The sequence below is a fragment of the Hyla sarda genome, chromosome 9 (assembly GCF_029499605.1).
Source record: "Hyla sarda isolate aHylSar1 chromosome 9, aHylSar1.hap1, whole genome shotgun sequence".
NCBI classification, from domain to species: Eukaryota; Metazoa; Chordata; class Amphibia; order Anura; family Hylidae; genus Hyla; species Hyla sarda.
In genome coordinates, this window is record NC_079197.1 from 87,463,917 (window position 1) to 87,482,764 (window position 18,848).

At 45.2% G+C, this 18,848-nt stretch overlaps 1 protein-coding gene across 5 annotated transcripts in view; it reads left to right on the plus strand.

The window, feature by feature from the left end:
• ZC3H12B (zinc finger CCCH-type containing 12B) overlaps window positions 1-18,848 on the plus strand; it is a 116,931-nt gene that overhangs the window by 76,438 nt on the left and 21,645 nt on the right. For all 5 annotated transcript variants that reach the window (XM_056540852.1, XM_056540855.1, XM_056540856.1 and 2 more), the window contains exon 5: window positions 5,922-6,028. In XM_056540852.1, the coding sequence (XP_056396827.1) occupies window positions 5,922-6,028 (107 nt within the window). The remainder of the gene's footprint in view (window positions 1-5,921; window positions 6,029-18,848) is intronic.

Consider the following 18,848-nt stretch of genomic DNA (forward strand, 5'->3'; position numbering starts at 1 on the left):
GTATAAGCCGAGGGGGGTGTTTTCAGCACGAAAAATCGTGCTGAAAAACTCGGCTTATACTCGAGTATATACGGTATATAGTTGTACAGATTTGCAAAATGTATTCTATTGACCCCTTTTTCCTATATAAAAATGGGAATTTTACCTCTTTTTCCTAAATAAAACATGTACACATAATCAAAATAAACATATTTGGTATCGCTGTGTGCGTAATTGTACAACCTATTATCGGCCACAGCTTTGCGCAGTGGTCGACACCTCCCATTTTCTGTTGACTGCCGGGGCCCCACACGGGAGATCGAGGGGGGTCCCAGCGATCGGACCCCCCACAATCCAACACTTTTCCCCTATCCTTAGGTGGTTGTTAATTTTTTTTTTTTTTTTTTTTGTAGTATGCACAATTTTGTTAAATGAACTGGTGCCAGAAAGTTAAACAGATATGTAAATTCTATTAAAAAATCTTAATCATTTTAGTACTTTTTAATAGCTGTATGCTACAGAGGAAATTTTTTACTTTTAGAATTTCTCTTTTGTGTTGTCCACAGTGCTCTCTGCTGACACCTCTGTCCGTGTCAGGAACTGTCCAGAGTAGCATAGGTTTGCTATGGGGATTTTCTCCTGCTCTGGACAGTTCCTGATGCGGGCATCAGGTGTCAGCAGAGAACACAGTGGACAACACAAAAAAGAAATTCAAAAAATAAAAATTTTCCTCTGTTGTAGTTTTGCAACAACTGGAGGGCCACAAGTTTGGAGACCACTGTGCAGTGGTGTCCAAACTGTGGCCCTCCAGATGTTGCAAAACTACAACTCCCAACATGTCCTTCGGCTGTCTGGGCATGCTGGGAGTTGTAGTTTTGCAACAACTGGAGGCACACTGGTTGGGAAACACTGAGTTAAGTAACAAACTCTGTGTTTTGCAACCAGTTTGTCTCCAGCTGTTGCACAACTACAACCCCCAGCATGCACGGACAGCCAAAGGGCATGCTGGTAGTTGTAGTTTTACACTAACATGCTGGTGTTGCCCCATACTTTTTAGTTTCACAAGAGGTAAAAGGAAAAAAAGACCCCCAAAATTTGTAATGCAATTTCTCCGGAGTACGGAAATACCCCATTTGTGGACATAAAATGCTCTGTGGGCGCACAACAAGGCTCAGGAGTGAGAGCGCACTATGTACATTTGAGGGGATTTGCACAGGGGTGGCTGATCGTTACAGCAGTTCTGACATAAACAACAAAAAAACATTTTGGAAACTACATCCCTCACGGAACGTAACAAGAGGTAAAGTGAGCCTTAACACCCCACAGGTGTTTGACACATTTTCGTTAAAGTTGGATGTGAAAATGAAGAAAAAATTTTTTTCACTAAATGCTGGTGTTATCCCAAATTTTTCATTTTCACAGGGGGTAATTCAAAAAAAGCCCCCCAAAATGTGTAACCCCATTTCTTCTGAGTATATAAATACCCCTTATGTGGATGTAAAATGCTCTGCAGGTGAACTACAATGCCCATTGGTCTTCTAGAGAGAGAATGTGTCTGGAATTGAAGGCCATGTGTGTTTACAAAGCCCCCATGGTGCCAGAATAATGGGTCCCCCAACATGTGACCCCATTTTGGAAACTACTCCCCTCATGAATCTAATAACGTGTGCAGTGAGCATTTATACCCCACAGGTGTCCGACAGATTTTTTGAACAGTCGTCCGTAAAAAATGAAAAATTACATTTTTCATTTGCACAGCCCACTGTTCCAAAGATCTCTCAAAGGCCAGTGGGGTATAAATGCTCTCTGAACCCCTTATTACATTCCGTGAGGGGTGTAGTTTCCGAAATAGGATCACATGTGGGTGGGGTCCATTGTTCTGATTGCACGGGGGGCTTTGTAAACGCACATGACCCCCGACCTCCATTCCAAACAAATTATCTCTCCAAAAGCCCAATGGCTCTCCTTTTCTTCTAAGCATTGTAGTTTGCCCGCAGAGCACTTTACATCCACATATGGTGTATTTCAATACTCAGAAGAAACGGGGCTACAAATTTTTGGGGGCATTTTCTCCCATTATCTCTTGCAAAAATGGTAAGTTTAACAAGAAGTCATCAAACATCTGTGGGGTGTTAAGGATCACTGTACCCCTTGTTACGTTCCTTAAGGGGTGTAGTTTTCAAAATAGTATGCCATGTGATGGGTTTTTGCTGTTCTGGCACCATAGGGTCTTCCTAAATGCAACATGCCCCCCAAAAACCATTTCAGCAAAATTTGCTTTCCAACAGACAAATGTGGCTCCTTCTCTTCTTAGCATTGTAGTGTGCCCGCAGTGCATTTGACGTCAACACATGGGGTATTTCCATACTCAGAAGAGATGGGGTTACAAATTTTGGGGGGCATTTTCTCCTATTACCCCTTGTAAAAATGTAAAATTTGGGGGGAAAACCAGCATTTTAGTGAAAAAAAAACCAAACCTGTGGGGTGTTAAGGCTCACTATACCCCTTGTTACGTTCCTTGAGGGGTGTAGTTTCCAAAATAGTATGCCACGTTTTTTTTTTTTTTTTGTTTTGCTGTACTAGCTCCATAGGGGCTTCCTAAATGTGACATGCCCCCAAAAACAATTTCGGAAAAACTCACTCTCCAAAATCCCATTGTCACTCCTTCCTTTCTGAGTCATCTACTGCGCCCGCTGAACACTTTACATCCACATATGAGGAATTTCTTACTCGAGAGAAATTGGGTTACAAATTTTGGGGGGATTTCTCTCCTTTTACCCCTTGTGAAAATTCAAAAACTGGGTCTACAAGAACATGCGAGTGTAAAAAATGCAGATTTTGAATTTTCTCCTTCACTTTGCTGCTATTCCTGTGAAACACCTCAAGGGTTAACACACTTACTGAATGTCAGTTTGAATGCATTGAGGGGTGCAGTTTTTATAATGGGGTAATTTATGGGGTATTTCTAATATGAAAGCCCTTCAAATCCACTTCAAACTGAACTAGTCCGTGAAAAATTCCAATTTTGAAAATTTTGTGAAAATTACTGCTGAACTTTGAAGCCCTCTGATATCTTCTAAAAGTAAAAACATGTCAACTTTATGATGCAAATATAAAGTACCGTAGACATATTGTATATGTGAATCAATATATAATTTATTTGGTATGACTACTTTCCTTACAAGCAGAGAGTTTAAAAGTTTGAAAAATGCTAAATTTTCAAATTTTTCATGAAATTTTGGAATTTTTCACCAAGAAATGATGCAAGTATCGACGAAAATTTAACACGATGTTAAAGTAGAATATGTCACGAAAAAACATTCTCGGAATCAAATTCTTAAGTAAAAGCATCCCAGAGTTATTAATGTGACAGTGGTCAGATGTGCAAAAAACGCTCTAGTCCTTAAATGGGCACTCTCATTAAAACTAATTTTTCCTATTGCACTCCTTAGGTAAATAAAAAATATTTCTAATATACTTTGTTTTAAAAAAAATTAAGTTTTCTATCTTTTTTCTGTGCTTAAAAAAGCTCAAGAGCACATTTTCCCCCATCTTATACACAGACTTTGGACCAAAGCCCAAACACTGGAGTGCTGAGGGGTGTGTGTCCAACCAACAGCATATGGCAGTTAAGTGTGAGTGGAGATATGATTGGATGAGGCTGGACACCCCCCCCCCCCCCCCTCAGCACTCCAGGCTGCACTTCCTGTGTTTGGACTTCGGTCCAAAGTCTGTGTATAAGATGGGGGAAAATATGCTCTTGAGCTTTTTTAAGCATAAATAAAACATAGAAAACTTCATTTTTTTTTTTTTTTTTAAACAAAGTATATTAGAAATATTTTTTATTTACCATAAGGAGTGCAAAAGCAAAAATTAGTTTTAATGAGAGTTACCCTTTAAAGGAGTAGTCCAGTGGTGACTCAGTGGTTTACAACTTATCCCCTATCTTAAGGATAGGGGATAAGTTGTAGATCGCGGGGGGTCCGACCCCTGGGGCCCCCCGCGATCTCCTGTACGGAGCCGCGGGAAGGGGGCGTGTCGACCTCCGCACGAAGCGGCGGCCGACACGCCCCCTCAATACATCTCTATGGCAGAGCCGAAGCGCTGCCTTCGGCAATCTCCGGCTCTGCCATTGAGATGTATTGAGGGGGCGTGTCGGCCGCCGCCTCGTGCGGGGGTCGACACCCGCTATCTCGGCGGACAGCCGGGGCCCCGTACAGAGAGATCGCGGGGGGCCCCAGCGGTCGGACCCCCCGCGATCTCAAACTTATCCCCTATCCTTAGGATAGGGGATAAGTTTTTCACCACTGGACTACCCCTTTAAGGGGAAAATGGGCTTGGTCCTTAAGGGGTTAATGTTGAAAAATAATAACAATGGCTTAGGTATGTATCTGCACTTGTATTTAAATTTTTTTGTTTCATGAAGGAACACATAAAAATTAACCCCTTAAGGGTCAGGCCCCATTTTGACCAGACCAATTTTATTTTTGTATTTTTGGCATTTCCGTTTTTTCATCCTGGCCTTCTAATAATCCGCACTCTTTTATATTTTCATCCACATACCCATATGGGCTTGTTTTTTTGCGTCACCAATTGTACTTTACATTGTACAATTACATCACTTATTTTACCATAAAATGTACGACGCAACCAAACAAATATTATTTATGTGGGAAAATTGAAAAGAAAACCGCAATTTAGCAAATTTTGGAAGGTTTTATTTTCACGCTGTACACTTTCCGGTAAAAATGACATGTTTTCTTTATTCTGTGGGTCAATACGATTAAAATGATACCCATGTTATATGCTTTTCTTTAATTGTACCGCTTAAAAAAAAAAACTCAAACCATTTCAACAAAATTAGAATGTTTGAAATTGCCCTATTTTGACCACCTAGAACTTTCTCCTTTTTCGTATATGGGGCGGTATGAGGGCTCATTTTTTGCGCCAAGATCTTTAGTTTTTATCAGTAACACTTTTGCTTAGGTTTTACTTTTTTATTAAATATTTTTATAAATTTTTTTTGGGAATAAAATGTGACAAAAAAGCACGCACGCACGCGGCGATGCCAAATATTTGTATTGTTTTTTTATGCGTTTTTGGGGGTAAAATCAGAAAACCGGACGTTTAACTTTTTTTATTGGGGGAGGGGATTTTTCTAATTTTTTTCCACTTTTTTATTTTACAGCAATCGTTTGATTGCTAATACTGTTCAGTGCCATGCATAGAGCATAGCACTGATCAGTGTTATCGGTGATCTTCTGCTCTGGTCGGCTCGATCTCAAACCAGAGCAGAAGACCCCGGGAGACAGCCAGAGCCAGGTGAGGGGACCTCCAGCTGCCATGCTGGATGATCGGATCCCATAATAGATCACGGCATCTGAGGGGTTAATGGTGGACATCCGCGCGATCGCGGATGTCTGCCATTACTGGCGGGTCCCTGGCTGCTGATAGCAGCCGGACCTGCCGGTCATGGCAGTGCGTAAATGTACACCATGGTGCGTTAAGTACCACGACACCATGACGTACATTTGTGTCCATTGTTGTTAAGGGGTTAAAATAATGACCTTGCTGGAACCTGTAAGACTGACAAAAATGGTGCCCAGAGGACATCATTGATCATAATGGGGTCCATCAGATTTCCATTATAAGGTTCAGATTTAAATGTAGACCTACATAGTCTTTTTGATATGCAGGTACAGTGTCTTGTGTAGAGATCCAGGTTTAAATAAGGTTCATTTGATGTGGTCATAGAGTGCTAAGAAACTGCCAGTCATTATAAAATAAGAGCATTTCATAAATATGTGTCCGCAACAAATATTGGAGAAGTGTCCTTTGACTAAGCATCTGTTTTTGTTTTTTGTTTGTTTTTTTAAATCCTTTTCAGAGCAACTGCCCAAAACTCCCTTAATGTTCTGTGACCATATTCTATTTGTTTACAGGTTTATGCCTCCTGATGATCCTTTAGGAAGACATGGCCCTAGTTTGGAAAATTTTTTGCGTAAAAAGCCTGTTGTACCAGAGCATAAGAAACAACCTTGCCCATATGGTAAGCAGATATTGCTTAAATTGATTGGATCTATTTTTTCTCTATTATACTTGGTCAGCTTTTCTCAGATACGTATTAATAGCGAATCAGATAATCAAAGCAGATGAACAGCAAATCTGGTAAGATTTTCTTCTTCTCTGTGAGGAGCCAGCTGTGAGGCAGAGTAGTTGAGTCTATAAGGCATATAGATAGCAAAGTGATCCTTGTGCTTTTATCATGGAATACAATTAAAAAATCAATTAACGTATTTTCTTATAAATATGCCAAAAGAGGATTCCAAGCCTGGTAAATGAATTTACCAGAGTATCCCAATGCCCAATGAGTGAGAATTTTCATCCCATCCTGCGAATAGCCTGAACTTTACTTCAACCTCAGAACTGGTGGCGGGGTGGGAGTTGGGGTGGGGAGTCGCTGATGGGGGATGCAGCTTTAGCCAATTATAGTTCATCTCACACTGAAACTCTTTTTTTTATTAGAAAACTACAAAACTTATCCAGTACAAAACACAAAGCAAGCTTAAGCAGCTATAACAAAAATAAGTAATACTCTAGTATTAAATACAAAACCCTGCCTAACCTGCCAGCCCAGCTTTACTAAAATATGCCCACTTTCCTAACCAAACTATCTAATCAACACACTCACACGCATACCAAAAATAAACATAAAAATAGCACATCTTGGCTTATCAAAATATAAATGTAAAATGTAGCACTACACGGCTATAACTCAAAACCATCCATACTCCGTAAATACACAAACAAAACAGAAAACATAACCACAACATTGCAATTTATTTATTTCTTTATTTTTTTTTGGGGGGGGGAGGGTTCATCAAAAATAATAATCATCACTTCACACACGCATTGACTTGCAACACTGGATCAAATTAACTGAATGCTCATCTGGGACAAAACTATCAACCAGCACACTCACACACATACTGAAAATGAACATACAAATAGCACAACTTGGCGTATCACAATAAACATAAGATTTAGCACTACCCAGCTATAACTCAAAACCATCCATACTCTGGAAACGAACAAGAAAACAAAACCGAAAACATAACAAGCACTCCACTGCAAATTTATAAAAATATATAATAATCATATAGCTCAGGCATTCACTTACAAAAACTAGACCAAATAAACTGAAATAAACCAAATAAACCACATATCAACACAACAACTGGTCCGACTGCCATAACTACTACAATGCTATATATGAAACACAATATAGATATAAAACACAATATAGATACAAAATCACATAATAATATATAAATAAAATATATGCACTACAGAAAACAACTAGAAAATCAATAGAAAACCCTAGGAAAATCCCTACACTAAAACTGTCCCCTCACCCACACCACCCCACCTATACATGGGTCAGAGTCCATACCGTTTATGCAGTTCACAAAGTCCAGTCCTTAACTGACCCATGTCAAGTCCCCCAAAGAAGCAAAACACCACCACCCACAAATACACCCTTGCCACCTTGCACTCCTCCCAACCAACTTACACACAAACTTATACACACTGAACCACAACCCACTTTAGGCCCAAGTTTGGTCGCCTGTAAGTCCTTCATACCATATCAACTTAAAACAACAAAAAGCTAGTGTGTGCATGCATTAGCCCACCACCGGGAAGAAGGATGGCAGACTTGATACATCAAAATAATTTTAAGCCATCTCCCTAACTCCCCCTACAATTCTCCCTAATTCTATTCCTCCATTAAAACTGACCTTCTCTCACCCTATCTCTATCCCTATAACACTTCCCCTTACCAAAATAAAAGGTACTCTACCCAAAAGGTCTAGTACCTAGGGCACATCCAAAGAAAACCCTCTCCATAGGAAAGAAGCCCTAGTGGTACTAAGACTGCCATACTTCAAAGACCTGATCTTCCCGAGGTCACCGGTGATATTCCTACAGACCTCCACATCGAAGAAGATTTTCTGTTGGGTCGACATTAAACACCGTGCGTTCCACGTGTAGTACCTAACCACTAAACTAACTAAGAACATAGTGCTCCAGTCTCTGCCACCTAAGGTCCTGAATGCCCCAAAAGCCCACTCCGGATAGGTAAGACCAGCAAGTTGACTACAGCCGATAGAAGCACCCACCCTGTTGTAGACCCCTATATTAAAGGGACAATGAAGCAGGAAGTGGTCCATGCTTTCCACAGTGTTCCAGCACTCTTCTCAGGAACATCCCGGTCATCAGATTCCCTGTACTTCAGGTTATCCCTTACATATAGCTTTCCCTGAAAGCAGCGCCAGGCCAAGTCCCAAAACTTCTGGAGGATCCTTTTCATATTCAAAAGATACAACCCCACCCTCAGATCCTGACCTGGGCAGTCCCTGAGCGCCAGAGGCCTCTGGAAGTGAGTCAACAGAACACGTTTGTCAAGCAACTGCCTTGACTGGGTCCTCATCTCCCAGACTCCACCGATGTATCGCCTTCAGAGCCTGGGTAGCATAAGCCGGATGATATCTATGGGGCGTACGGCGGTCCTTCACTAGTCCTCCTCTCTCCCATTCCTGGAAGAAAGGCCGAAACCATTCCCTGCAAGAGAGTATCCACGGAGGAGCCCTCTCTTTCCAGAGGTATGAGATCTTAGCTTTCAAGAAGTTGTTCTTTAAGAACACCGGGTTTACCATAGATAAACCCCCTAGTCTTCTTGTGTGGTACGTAACCTCCCTCTTGACTAGGTTCAACCTGTTCCCCCATAACAGTTGGAAAAACAGGCTGTAGATCCTAGTGTAGTAAGCCTCTGGCAAGATACATACGCTGCCCAGATAGATTGCAAACAAAGGGAGCAGGTATGATTTGATCAGGTGTACCCTTTCCCTGAGGGTCAAAGACCAACCCTTCCACTGGTTCACCCTCTGAGTGGCATCCTTAAGCTTACATCCCAGTTTTTGGTGGGATAAACATCATGGCCGAATGTGATGCCTTAGACTTTTGCTGATTCTTGGGGCCCTGGAAGGGTGTCCGGGAGATCAAACATGGGATCTCCCTCTCCCAGCCAGAGACTCTCACACTTATCCTGGTTGATCTTAGACCCGAATGCCTCAGAGTAGCGGTCCACCTCCAACATCACCACATCTCTGTCTCTCTTTCTCTCTCTCTCTCTCTCTCTCTTCTCTCCTCTCTCTTCTCTCTCTCTCTTCACGCCAATGGTCCTAGACTCGTCCTCCTAAGGAAGGGATTGATCGCGAACACCTATAAGAGCGGGCTCAAAGGACAACCCTGACGGACTCCAGACCCACCTCAAAAAAGTGGCCAGACTACCCGTTCTTAAGCCAATTAACAAAAGTACTCGGTAAGCCATATCTCAGGAGGACTGACCAGAGGTACTTGTGGTTCACCTGATCAAATGCTTTGGCCTGATCCCAGGACAGCAAGTACCCCTTCCAGAGACCTGCACTACTCCGCTCCACTGCCTCCCTGACACTAAGGACAGCAATTAAGGTGCTTTGTCCTTGAACAGTGCAGTGCTGGGCCCCCAAAAGAAGCCAGGGTGCAAACTTCACCAACCAATTGAACAATATTTTAGCCAGAAGCTTCCTGTCCGTATTGAGAAGAGCTATGGGCCTCCAATTCTCAATACGGCTCGGATCTTTACCTACCCATTCCCATTGAGAGAAGAATCAGGGCTGACTCATTGACTTCGGCAGGGTGCCCGAGGAAAGACACTCATTGAATACCTCAGTCAAGAGGGGAGCTAAAGACTCCTTAAAGGTCCTGTACCACTTTGATGTTAAGCCATCCGGACCTGGCGACTTCAACAATTCCGACTGTCTCAATTCCTCTTCCCTGATCTCTTCTGCCAAAACAAAAGAGAGGGGTCTACCCCTGGCTCAGAAATGGTTTCAGACAGGAAATCCAATAACATGTCCCGATCTAGATCCTTCCCAAGAGGTGTGAATAGAAGGATCTGATGACCTCCAAGATCCCTGATCTGGACCGATTCAGAGATCCCGTACTACCAATCAGTCCTGAAATAGCTTTATTACTCAAGGACATTTTGCAGTTTCTGTAAGGGTCGGGCGAGCGGTACCTCCCGTAATCCCTCTCAAAAACTAAAGATGCGTGCCTATTGTACTGACACCTAATCAGCAAGGACTTCACTCTGGAGATATCCTCTCGGCTACCTCCAGTCGACACGAGAAGTTAGTTTCTTCCTCAGACCCTGATACAAGCGATAGCTGTTCAGAGACCTGAGGCTCAAGAGCTGGTGGAAGAACCCCGCAACCCACTTCTTGAATATCTCCCACCACTCTGACTTACTACTACGTAGGCCCAGTAAAGGTACCTGACTCTAAAGAAAATCCTCAAAAGACTGTCTTACCTCCGCTTCCTCCAGGAGGTACGAATTCAGCTTCCAATAACCTTTACCCATCCGGGTGGTCTCTGAAACATTCAAGGAAAACAAAATCCTACAGTGATCGGAGAACTCCACCTCAAACACGGACACTGCGGAAGACAGCTTCCTCCTTCAAATAAAACCTATCTAACCTAGACCTACAGCTAACTCGATAAAAGGTGAAACCCATGTGGCCGGAGGGGTTCCGGATGTGGGCATCCTCTAGGCGAGCTTCCCTAACTGTATTATTGAGGTCCACACAGTCATGTGTCAGCGGCTTATTGGCATCTAAAATCAGGCACCTCCCCAATTCTAATTTAATAAACCGTCGGCATTCAACGGGAATGGTAAAAAGGCTCCACATCCCACTATATGGCTCAGCCGCAAGAGACCAGTGGGATTGCCCGTGCCTCCACTCTCTTCTGTCTTTAACCAGAGAGGCTGGATCTGACAATCTGGTCGCCTATAAAAAGAAAATGTCAGCCTCAACACTGCTGAGAAAAGACTTAATGCTGGCACAGTTAATAGATGCCAGCTTCAATGAGGTGAGTGCTGCCATACAGGGTGGTTAAATTAGATCGCTACACCCCTTACTTTTTCTTCCCTTCCTTTTTAGCCCCCTCATCCCCCGAAGAAGATGAGGCCAGGACCACTGTTAGACCATTTTTTTGACTGACTGATACATTTGATCCCCGTCTAGCCCTTCCCTCCGAGGAAGGTGCCTCAACAGGACAGGACCCAGTTCCCCCTAGGCACCTCGCCCTCCCCTTCCTTCAAGGAGAGGAGAATATGGTATCAGGCTTCCGTTTTGTACCTGGCCCGCAGTACAGGGAATAGAGGGCGCGGACCTCTTCTATCTCCCTTTCCTTTTGCCCTCGTCTTTCCTTTTAGGCCTCTCCCCACTCTCCTCATCCACACTTTCATAGTGGGAGGAATCAGAAGGGTCAGCCATATTGCCTTCCTCTCTGCGAAGCTTCCTGATTACCTCATTCAGCAGCACGTTCTCCTCCAGGTCTTCAGTGGTTACAGGGCCAGCTTCAGGGGCTGGAGCTACCCCCGTCACCTGGGCACTCTCCAGCTCCCTACTCCTCCAACGATTTTCCTCCCGCTTTAGTTTGGCAGGGCCCTTTTTCCTCCTCAGTATCCCTGTTGCGCCCCAATCCCTGCCCGTACCCTCCCCAGCCGAGGCAACTTCACAGCTCTCCCCGAGCGGCCACCGCACGAGCTGAAAGGGTGTCCGAGGACACCACACAGGTGGCACCAGATCTGTCTACAGGATGCGGCCAGATGACCCACCCCACCACACAAAGCACAGACCTGCACAGTACAGGTTGCTCTAAAATGGGTAGGGCTACCACACCTGGGACAGACCTTAGGCTGCCCCTGGTAGAAGACCTGGATCCTATCACATCCAAGGAAGGCAGCTGATGGAATGTGAGCAACCATACTCCCTGAATGCTTGTGTTTGACGGAAAACATCTAGGCCCCGGACCAGATCCCATGCTCATCTAAGTTTTTTCTGGGCATGTCCATCACCTCCCCATACTATCCGAGCTAGGTCATGATGTCATGACAAGAAAGCGACTTGTTACGGGTCAACACGGTCACTTTCTTGACAGAGTTCTGACGGGAAATCATCTTTACAGCGAATTCCCACCAGCCGGGCTTGTTCTTCGCCACTTCGTAGTTTGACCAGAAGAGTTGAAGACACTCTGGCTGAACGAAACTGACGTCAAACTTGGACAATCTGTAGGGGTTGAATAAGGGCAAAGATGTCACTCTCCCTGAATTCCACCTCCCTATTCCACTCTCGGAAAGCCCCCAAACCGTGCCTCTCTATCCAGAAAGACAGGTCGACCAGACCTAGAATCATCAATAACACCATTCACACCACTACTCCCATCATCTTTCTTCCCATCCATACCAGACTTCCCATTCATACCACTACTACTCCCACCAACATTCACTCTTCTGACACTCCCACATACACTCCTCTCATCCACAAAACTACTACACCAATCAGTCTCACATCCTGCACTCTTGTCCTGACTAACAGATTCTGTGCTGGCTGGGACTTGTAGTATAACCGGCTTCAGTAAAGGCTTTTTTGTGCTGGCATAGCTGCTGCTGGGGTCAACGCCATGGCTGATGGCAGTCTCTGGGGCTGCCCCTTCGGGTGCAGAACACACAGTACTCGGATGATCGCACATCCCCCCCCATCCTCACTATCACTTGAAGGAAGCGCCACCTGGGCTGGCTCAATGTAGCTGTACTGGGTGGTCTGGGTGTCACATGGAGCAGCTACAGGCACAGCATCTTCCCCCACCCTCTCCTCCTCCTTTACTTTTTCACCACCATCCTCACTTTCTTCACTGCCACTACTCTCCCTATCATCCACCTCCACCTTAGCTGGGGATTTCATGGCAGTATACCGGTCCTCGTTCATCAGCTTCTCCTGGAAGAGACCGCTGCCTTCCAGGATCTCTGCCCTCCGCTCCTCCAACTTCACAATCTCTCTTTTCAGCGTTGTGATCCTCTTCTTCAGCTCTGGTCTGTTCTTTTTGGACCCCGTGTTTGCCAGATTCTGCGCCACACAAATGTCCTTCTTAGCCAACCTGAGCTCCCTACCGCACCCCTCATACTCTGCAAACCGTGCGGTCATGTGGAAGCAGTAGGTGGCGCTGGACTACTTGGGCCTTTTTTCAGCCCACAATGCCACACTTTTTCTCCTCGCCTTCCTTCCACTGCATCTCTGGCTTTAAAGAGTTGCCTGGGAAGCAGAGCCTGCATTGCTGCAGACTCTGCTTGATCTTTTCCCTCCTGCCGGAATAATGGCTGTCGAAGTTTGCTCTCCACCCCCCCACCCCCACCAGCCTGGAAGAACGGGAGGTGGAGGCATGGGACTCCCGGGGCTCCATGCAGGAAGGCCCTTCCCAGGAGGCTGCCACACTCCTGGGAAGGAGCTGATGGAACACCTGCTTTTTTTCTCTGTTTGGAAATCCTGAGTAGAGATGAGCGAATCAAAGCTGACGAACCCGAATTCGTTACGAATTTCATGAAATATTCGATTCGCAATGAATGCGAATATCGCCGCGTTTCTATGACTTGAATTGCTTCATTAAATTCCATTTTACAGCGTTCCCGGCTAAAGGATACCTAAAATGGCGGATCCTCATGTGAGTACATGGGGCAGGGGATTATGGGAGGGCGGGAAAGTACGGCGGGATGACCCTGATTCACATGCGAGATGCAGCCTATCAGCATTCATTGACCCCTGTGATGTCACAGCCCCATATAATCTGCATCCATCTTGCTGCTGCTCATTTCATCCATGCACTCAGAGAGAGGACGGGCTGCATGTGTGTGAATTGCTTATACCACAGCGTACCACTGGCAACTGCTAGTCACATCAGCATTGTGGACAGACAGGAGTGCAGTGCTTTGGTGTTCTCACTGAGAAGGATCTTACGATATATAAACCTCCTATTAACGTTATGGACCATTGCATCAGAGAGGGGTAGATAGCTTTTCGTTGCCTCATACATATCAACAAGCTGCCTGAACTTTATGAACCATCTTATCACCTTATTTTTCAGCGCAATTCTGTGCTTTTATTGCTCCACAAATCATCTGCTGGTTAGAATTGTGTGTATACCATATAAAAACCAGTGCACACCATTTTTAACACTCTGTGAAAGAGTGCAATTTAGGGTTTAATCCCTGTTTGTTTTTTTTTTGTTTTTTTTTTGTGGTGCTGCACTGTTGGGTCCCGCTGCTGTTAACAAATACGTTTTTTCAGCGGACTGTAGTGCATTTGTCTGCCCTCATACGTGCATATCACATGCCTACATCAAAGCAGTCTACTATTTTGTATCTGTAACAAGTCTAGATACAGGGAAAGTCCTGACAAAAGTAATCACCTGCTGGTGTTTTCCAAAAATACAGATTTTTTTTCTGCGTATTGTTGCACATTTTTCTGCCCTCATCAGTGCATACCGCATACGTACATCCAAGTAGTGTACCATTTTGTACCTGTTAATCTGTCAAGGGCCTACATACTGTGAATGGACAGCCAAAAGTAATCACCTGCTGCTGTTCTAGACAAATACTGTTTAAAGAGTAGTGAAGCGTATTGTACTCCCCTCATATAAGTATTAAGCACTAAGTATGTCAGGCAGAGAAGTGCCAGGATGTGCACAGAGGAGTGGCAGAGGCCTAAATAGTTCAGGCAGAGTTGGCAGCAGACTAGGGGCAAGTGGCAGCGGGAGTCGCAGCGAGAGGCCTGAGCTCCCATTATCAGCCAGTGGTCGTGTTTTGACCAGCAACCCATCTGCCGTCGTCGATTGGTTAACATGCTCATCCACTTCTTCGCAAGTGACATCTGACACCCACAGTCAACAGTCGGTGGGTTCCTCAGACACAACCCTCAGTTGGCATGGCCCGGGAGCAATCCCTGTCCTCCCATTGCCTTTGTCCTATGCAGTCCCCTCTCCTAGAGAAGTATCTTATGCTGTGGGTTCAGCTCCACTTTTCACTGAGGAGGATCTAATAGAGGACAGTCAGCAGCTACTGCCCAGCCAAGAAGGGGAGGAGACATGCGCCACTTTCTCCGCTAGGCTGCCAAGTAGTGATGCGGAGAGTGACGTGGGAGGCGGTGTTGCCAAGGTTCAGCGTCCTGAAGCAGACACTGTTGGGGAACCTGAGGAGGACATCAGTGACATGCAGACGTCCTCCTCATGGATCATGATGAAGCCGATCGCAATTGGGAGCCGGGTGCAGAAGGGGCTTCATCATCATCAGAAGAAGAGAGTTGCAGGTTGCCCTTGAGGCAGCAGCTGAGCCAGCAAGGCGGTAACACTGTTCTTTCGGCGAAGCCATGTCCAAGAGACAACAGTATGCGCCCACTCCTCCAACGGCTCAGAAGTTGAATGTGCTCCTGTCCAAGTTGCTGGTGCTGCAGTCCCTCCCTTTTCAAGTGGTGGACTCTGCACCTTGTGCCGAGCCGAGGTGGAGAGTCCCAAGACGTCATTTCTTTGCGAATAAGGCAGTACCCGCCCTGCATAAGTTTGTACAAGAGAATGTGGGCAAGTCCTTGAGCCTGTCGGTGTGTTCAAAAGTGCACGGCAGCGCCGACGCGTGGAGCTGTAACTACGGTCAGGGACAATACTTGTCTTTTACGGCCCACTGGGTAAATGTGGTTTCTGCACAGCCACAACAGCAACTTGGACAGGTCACACCGCTTCCTCCTCCACGCTCTCGCTCTCAGGCAGTTGGTCCTGTGACAGTGTGCGACTCCGCCTCCTCTTCCTCCACCGTGTCCTCGGCCTTCACCGCACGTACAAATCTCAGTGGCCCTTCAGCATACCATGTGTGCAGAGCACGGCGGTGTCACGCTGTTCTTCACATGGTTTGCCTTGGGGAAAATCTTGGAAACAATGACTGGTCAGGGCAATGGAGAAGTTCCGCCTACATCTCACGGCCACATGAGCCCTGTGGGGGCTTGTTGGATTTGGTCCTTTGTACCCACACGCTGGGGTCCGGGACACTCAAACTTTGATTTAAATTTCAAATAAAAAAATCTGACATTTCATTTCATCTCCTCATGCATCAGTCAACTCCAGGCTGTGTCATTCAGGCAATATATGGTTTACTGATGGCGCTGCTGGGCTTGGGTCTGGGAATTAGAATTTTTCTCATAGGTAGCACCTGCTATCTAAAAAAAATTTGAAGAAGATTTTGAATTGTTGTGTTTTTTTCTTAGGGATTGTGAAGCCCTGGTGTGTACTCCAGGCTGTGTCATTCAGGCAATATATGGTTTACTGATACCGTTGCTGGGCCTGGGTCTGGGAAATTCTAATTTTATCATAGGTAGCACCCGCTATCCAAAATCTTTGTTTTAAATATCTAAATTCATCTTTTAATCTTAGGGATTGTGAAGGCCTAGTGCCTACTCATGCTGCTAACAGCTCCACGCTGTGTCATTCAGCCACTATATGGTGTCCTCATGCTGATGCCACCACCAGGCTCTGTCATTGTGCTGCTGTGCGGCAGTGATTCTAAAAGCGATGCCGGTAATCTGCATGTTATTCTGAATAACAGTATTATTTCACTACCCCAGTACACTCCATATGTGTTTTAGAACACAGCAAAGTGTTCTATACCCTATTGAGGCTGTCTGTAGGCTAGAAATAGCCTTTTTTAATATAGATTCGCCGCGAAAAAGTTCGGATCGAAACAAACTTTTTCAGAAAATTCGGAGAATCGGCCGAATCAAATTTTTTTAAAGTTCGCTCATCTCTAGTCCTGAGAGCTCAAGGAGACACACCTGAACACTATGCTCATACTGAACTACTCTGGGCTGTGTGTACAGAGTGAGTAATGAAGTATACTATATGATACTACGCAAAAAATACAAAACAATATTAAGGTAGAAAACAAAAAAAAATAAAAAAAAATAAAGGCAGGGGGTGGTTTATCACGATGGGGGGCAGCGAACTGGGAGGATTATAAAATTTAACAAGATCATGACAGGTGCTTTTTTAAGGACTTCAGCGCACAGCGCCATACATTTATGGTGGTACATTCCTGGATCACCGCGTCTCTGGACATGGTGATCGGGCCAGTAAAGCTGTTGTTATCTCACAGCAGCTACCCCGGCATATCACCTAGGGGGTTCTGAGGCGCCTCTTCCTTGTTGGCGATCGCCATGATTCGCCAGTCAATTCTGACCAGCGAATCATGGCTTTTCCGGGCCAAACGGGTCGCTGGTGACCCAGAAAATAAGGGTGAGACAGCACCAATCACCTCTGCCCAGCAGGAGTAAGGTGGCAGTGGTGCCTCCTTAAGGACGGGCCAAGCAATCACAGCTCCTGCAGAGCAGCAGCGGTGGGGGTCACCTGAGCGGCGACTGGGTCCAGAGGCGGCGAGGTCCGGAGGCAGCAGCAGGAGGTTAGGCCTGTGTGCCAGCATGCACAGCCAAAAGGCATGCTTGGAGTTGTAGTCATGCAACAGCTGGAGGCACACAACTACAACTCCCAGCATGCCCTTTGGCTGTCCGTGCATGATGGGAGTTGTAGCTGGTGAACTTTTTTGCCTCCATCTTTTGCATGATTACAACTCCCAGCATGCACGGACAGCCATTGATTGTCCAGGCCTGCTGGGAGTTTTAGTTTTGCTACAGTTGGAGGCACCCTGTTTGGGAAACACTGCCGTGAGCTATGCAAATCTCTAATTTAGGCCTCAAATGCGCATGGGGCTCTCTTCGGAGCCCTGACGTATTTCAAGACAACAGTTAAGTGCCACATACGGGGTATTTCCGTACTCTGGAGAAATTGTTATAAATTTTGGGGGCTTTTTCTCCTTTTACCCCCTAAGATAATAAAAAGTTGGGGTCTACACCAGCATGTTAGTGTAAAAAAATGACATTTTCTACACTAACATGCTGGTGTAGCCACATACTTTTTATTTTCTACACAGGTAAGAGGAAAAAGACGCCCAAAATTTGTAACACAATTTCTAAATACCCCATATGTGGACGCAAAGTGCTCTGCGGGTGCACTACAGGGCTCAGGAGTGAGAGCGTACCATGTACATTTGAGGCCTAAATTGATGATTTGCACAGGGTGGCTAATAGTTGTAGTGTTTCTGACAAACGCAAAAAAGAAAAGAAATACCCACATGTGACCCCATTTTGGAAACTATACCCCTCAAGGAATGTAATAAGGGGTACAGTGAGCATTTACACCCCACAGGTTGAACAATGGTCTGTGAAAATGAAAAATTTAATTTTTCATATGCACAGCCCACTGTTCTATAAATCTGTCAGACACCTGTGTGGTGTAAATGCTCACTGCGCCCCTTATTACATTTCTTGAGGGTGTAGTTTCCAAAATGGGGTCACATGTGGGGGAATGGTCCAGTGTTCTGGCACAGTGGGGACTTTGTAAACGCACATGGCCCCCCGACTACAATTCCAGCCAAATTCCCTCTCCAAAAGCCCAATGACGCGCCTTCTCCTGAGCCCTGTAATGCGCTCGCAGAGCACTTTAAGTCCACGTATGAGGTATTTCCATATTCAGAGAATGGGGTTACAATTTTTTTTTTCTCCTATTACCCCTTGTGAAAAATGAAAATGTGGGGTAACTAGCATTTTAGTGAGAAAAAATCTTAATTTTTCATTTTCACGTCCATCTTTAAAGTAAATTTCACACCTGTGGGTGTTAAGGCTCACTGTACCCCTTGTTACATTCCTTGAGGGGTGTAGTTTCCCAAATAGTGTGCCATGTGGGGTCTTTTTTGTTTGCTGTTCTGGCACCATGGGGGCTTCCTAAATGCGACATGTCCCTCAAAAAACATTTCAACAAAATTCTCTCTCCAAAAGTCATATTTTGCTCCTTCTGAGCCCTGTAGTGTGCCTGCAGAGCACTTTACGTCCACATGTGAG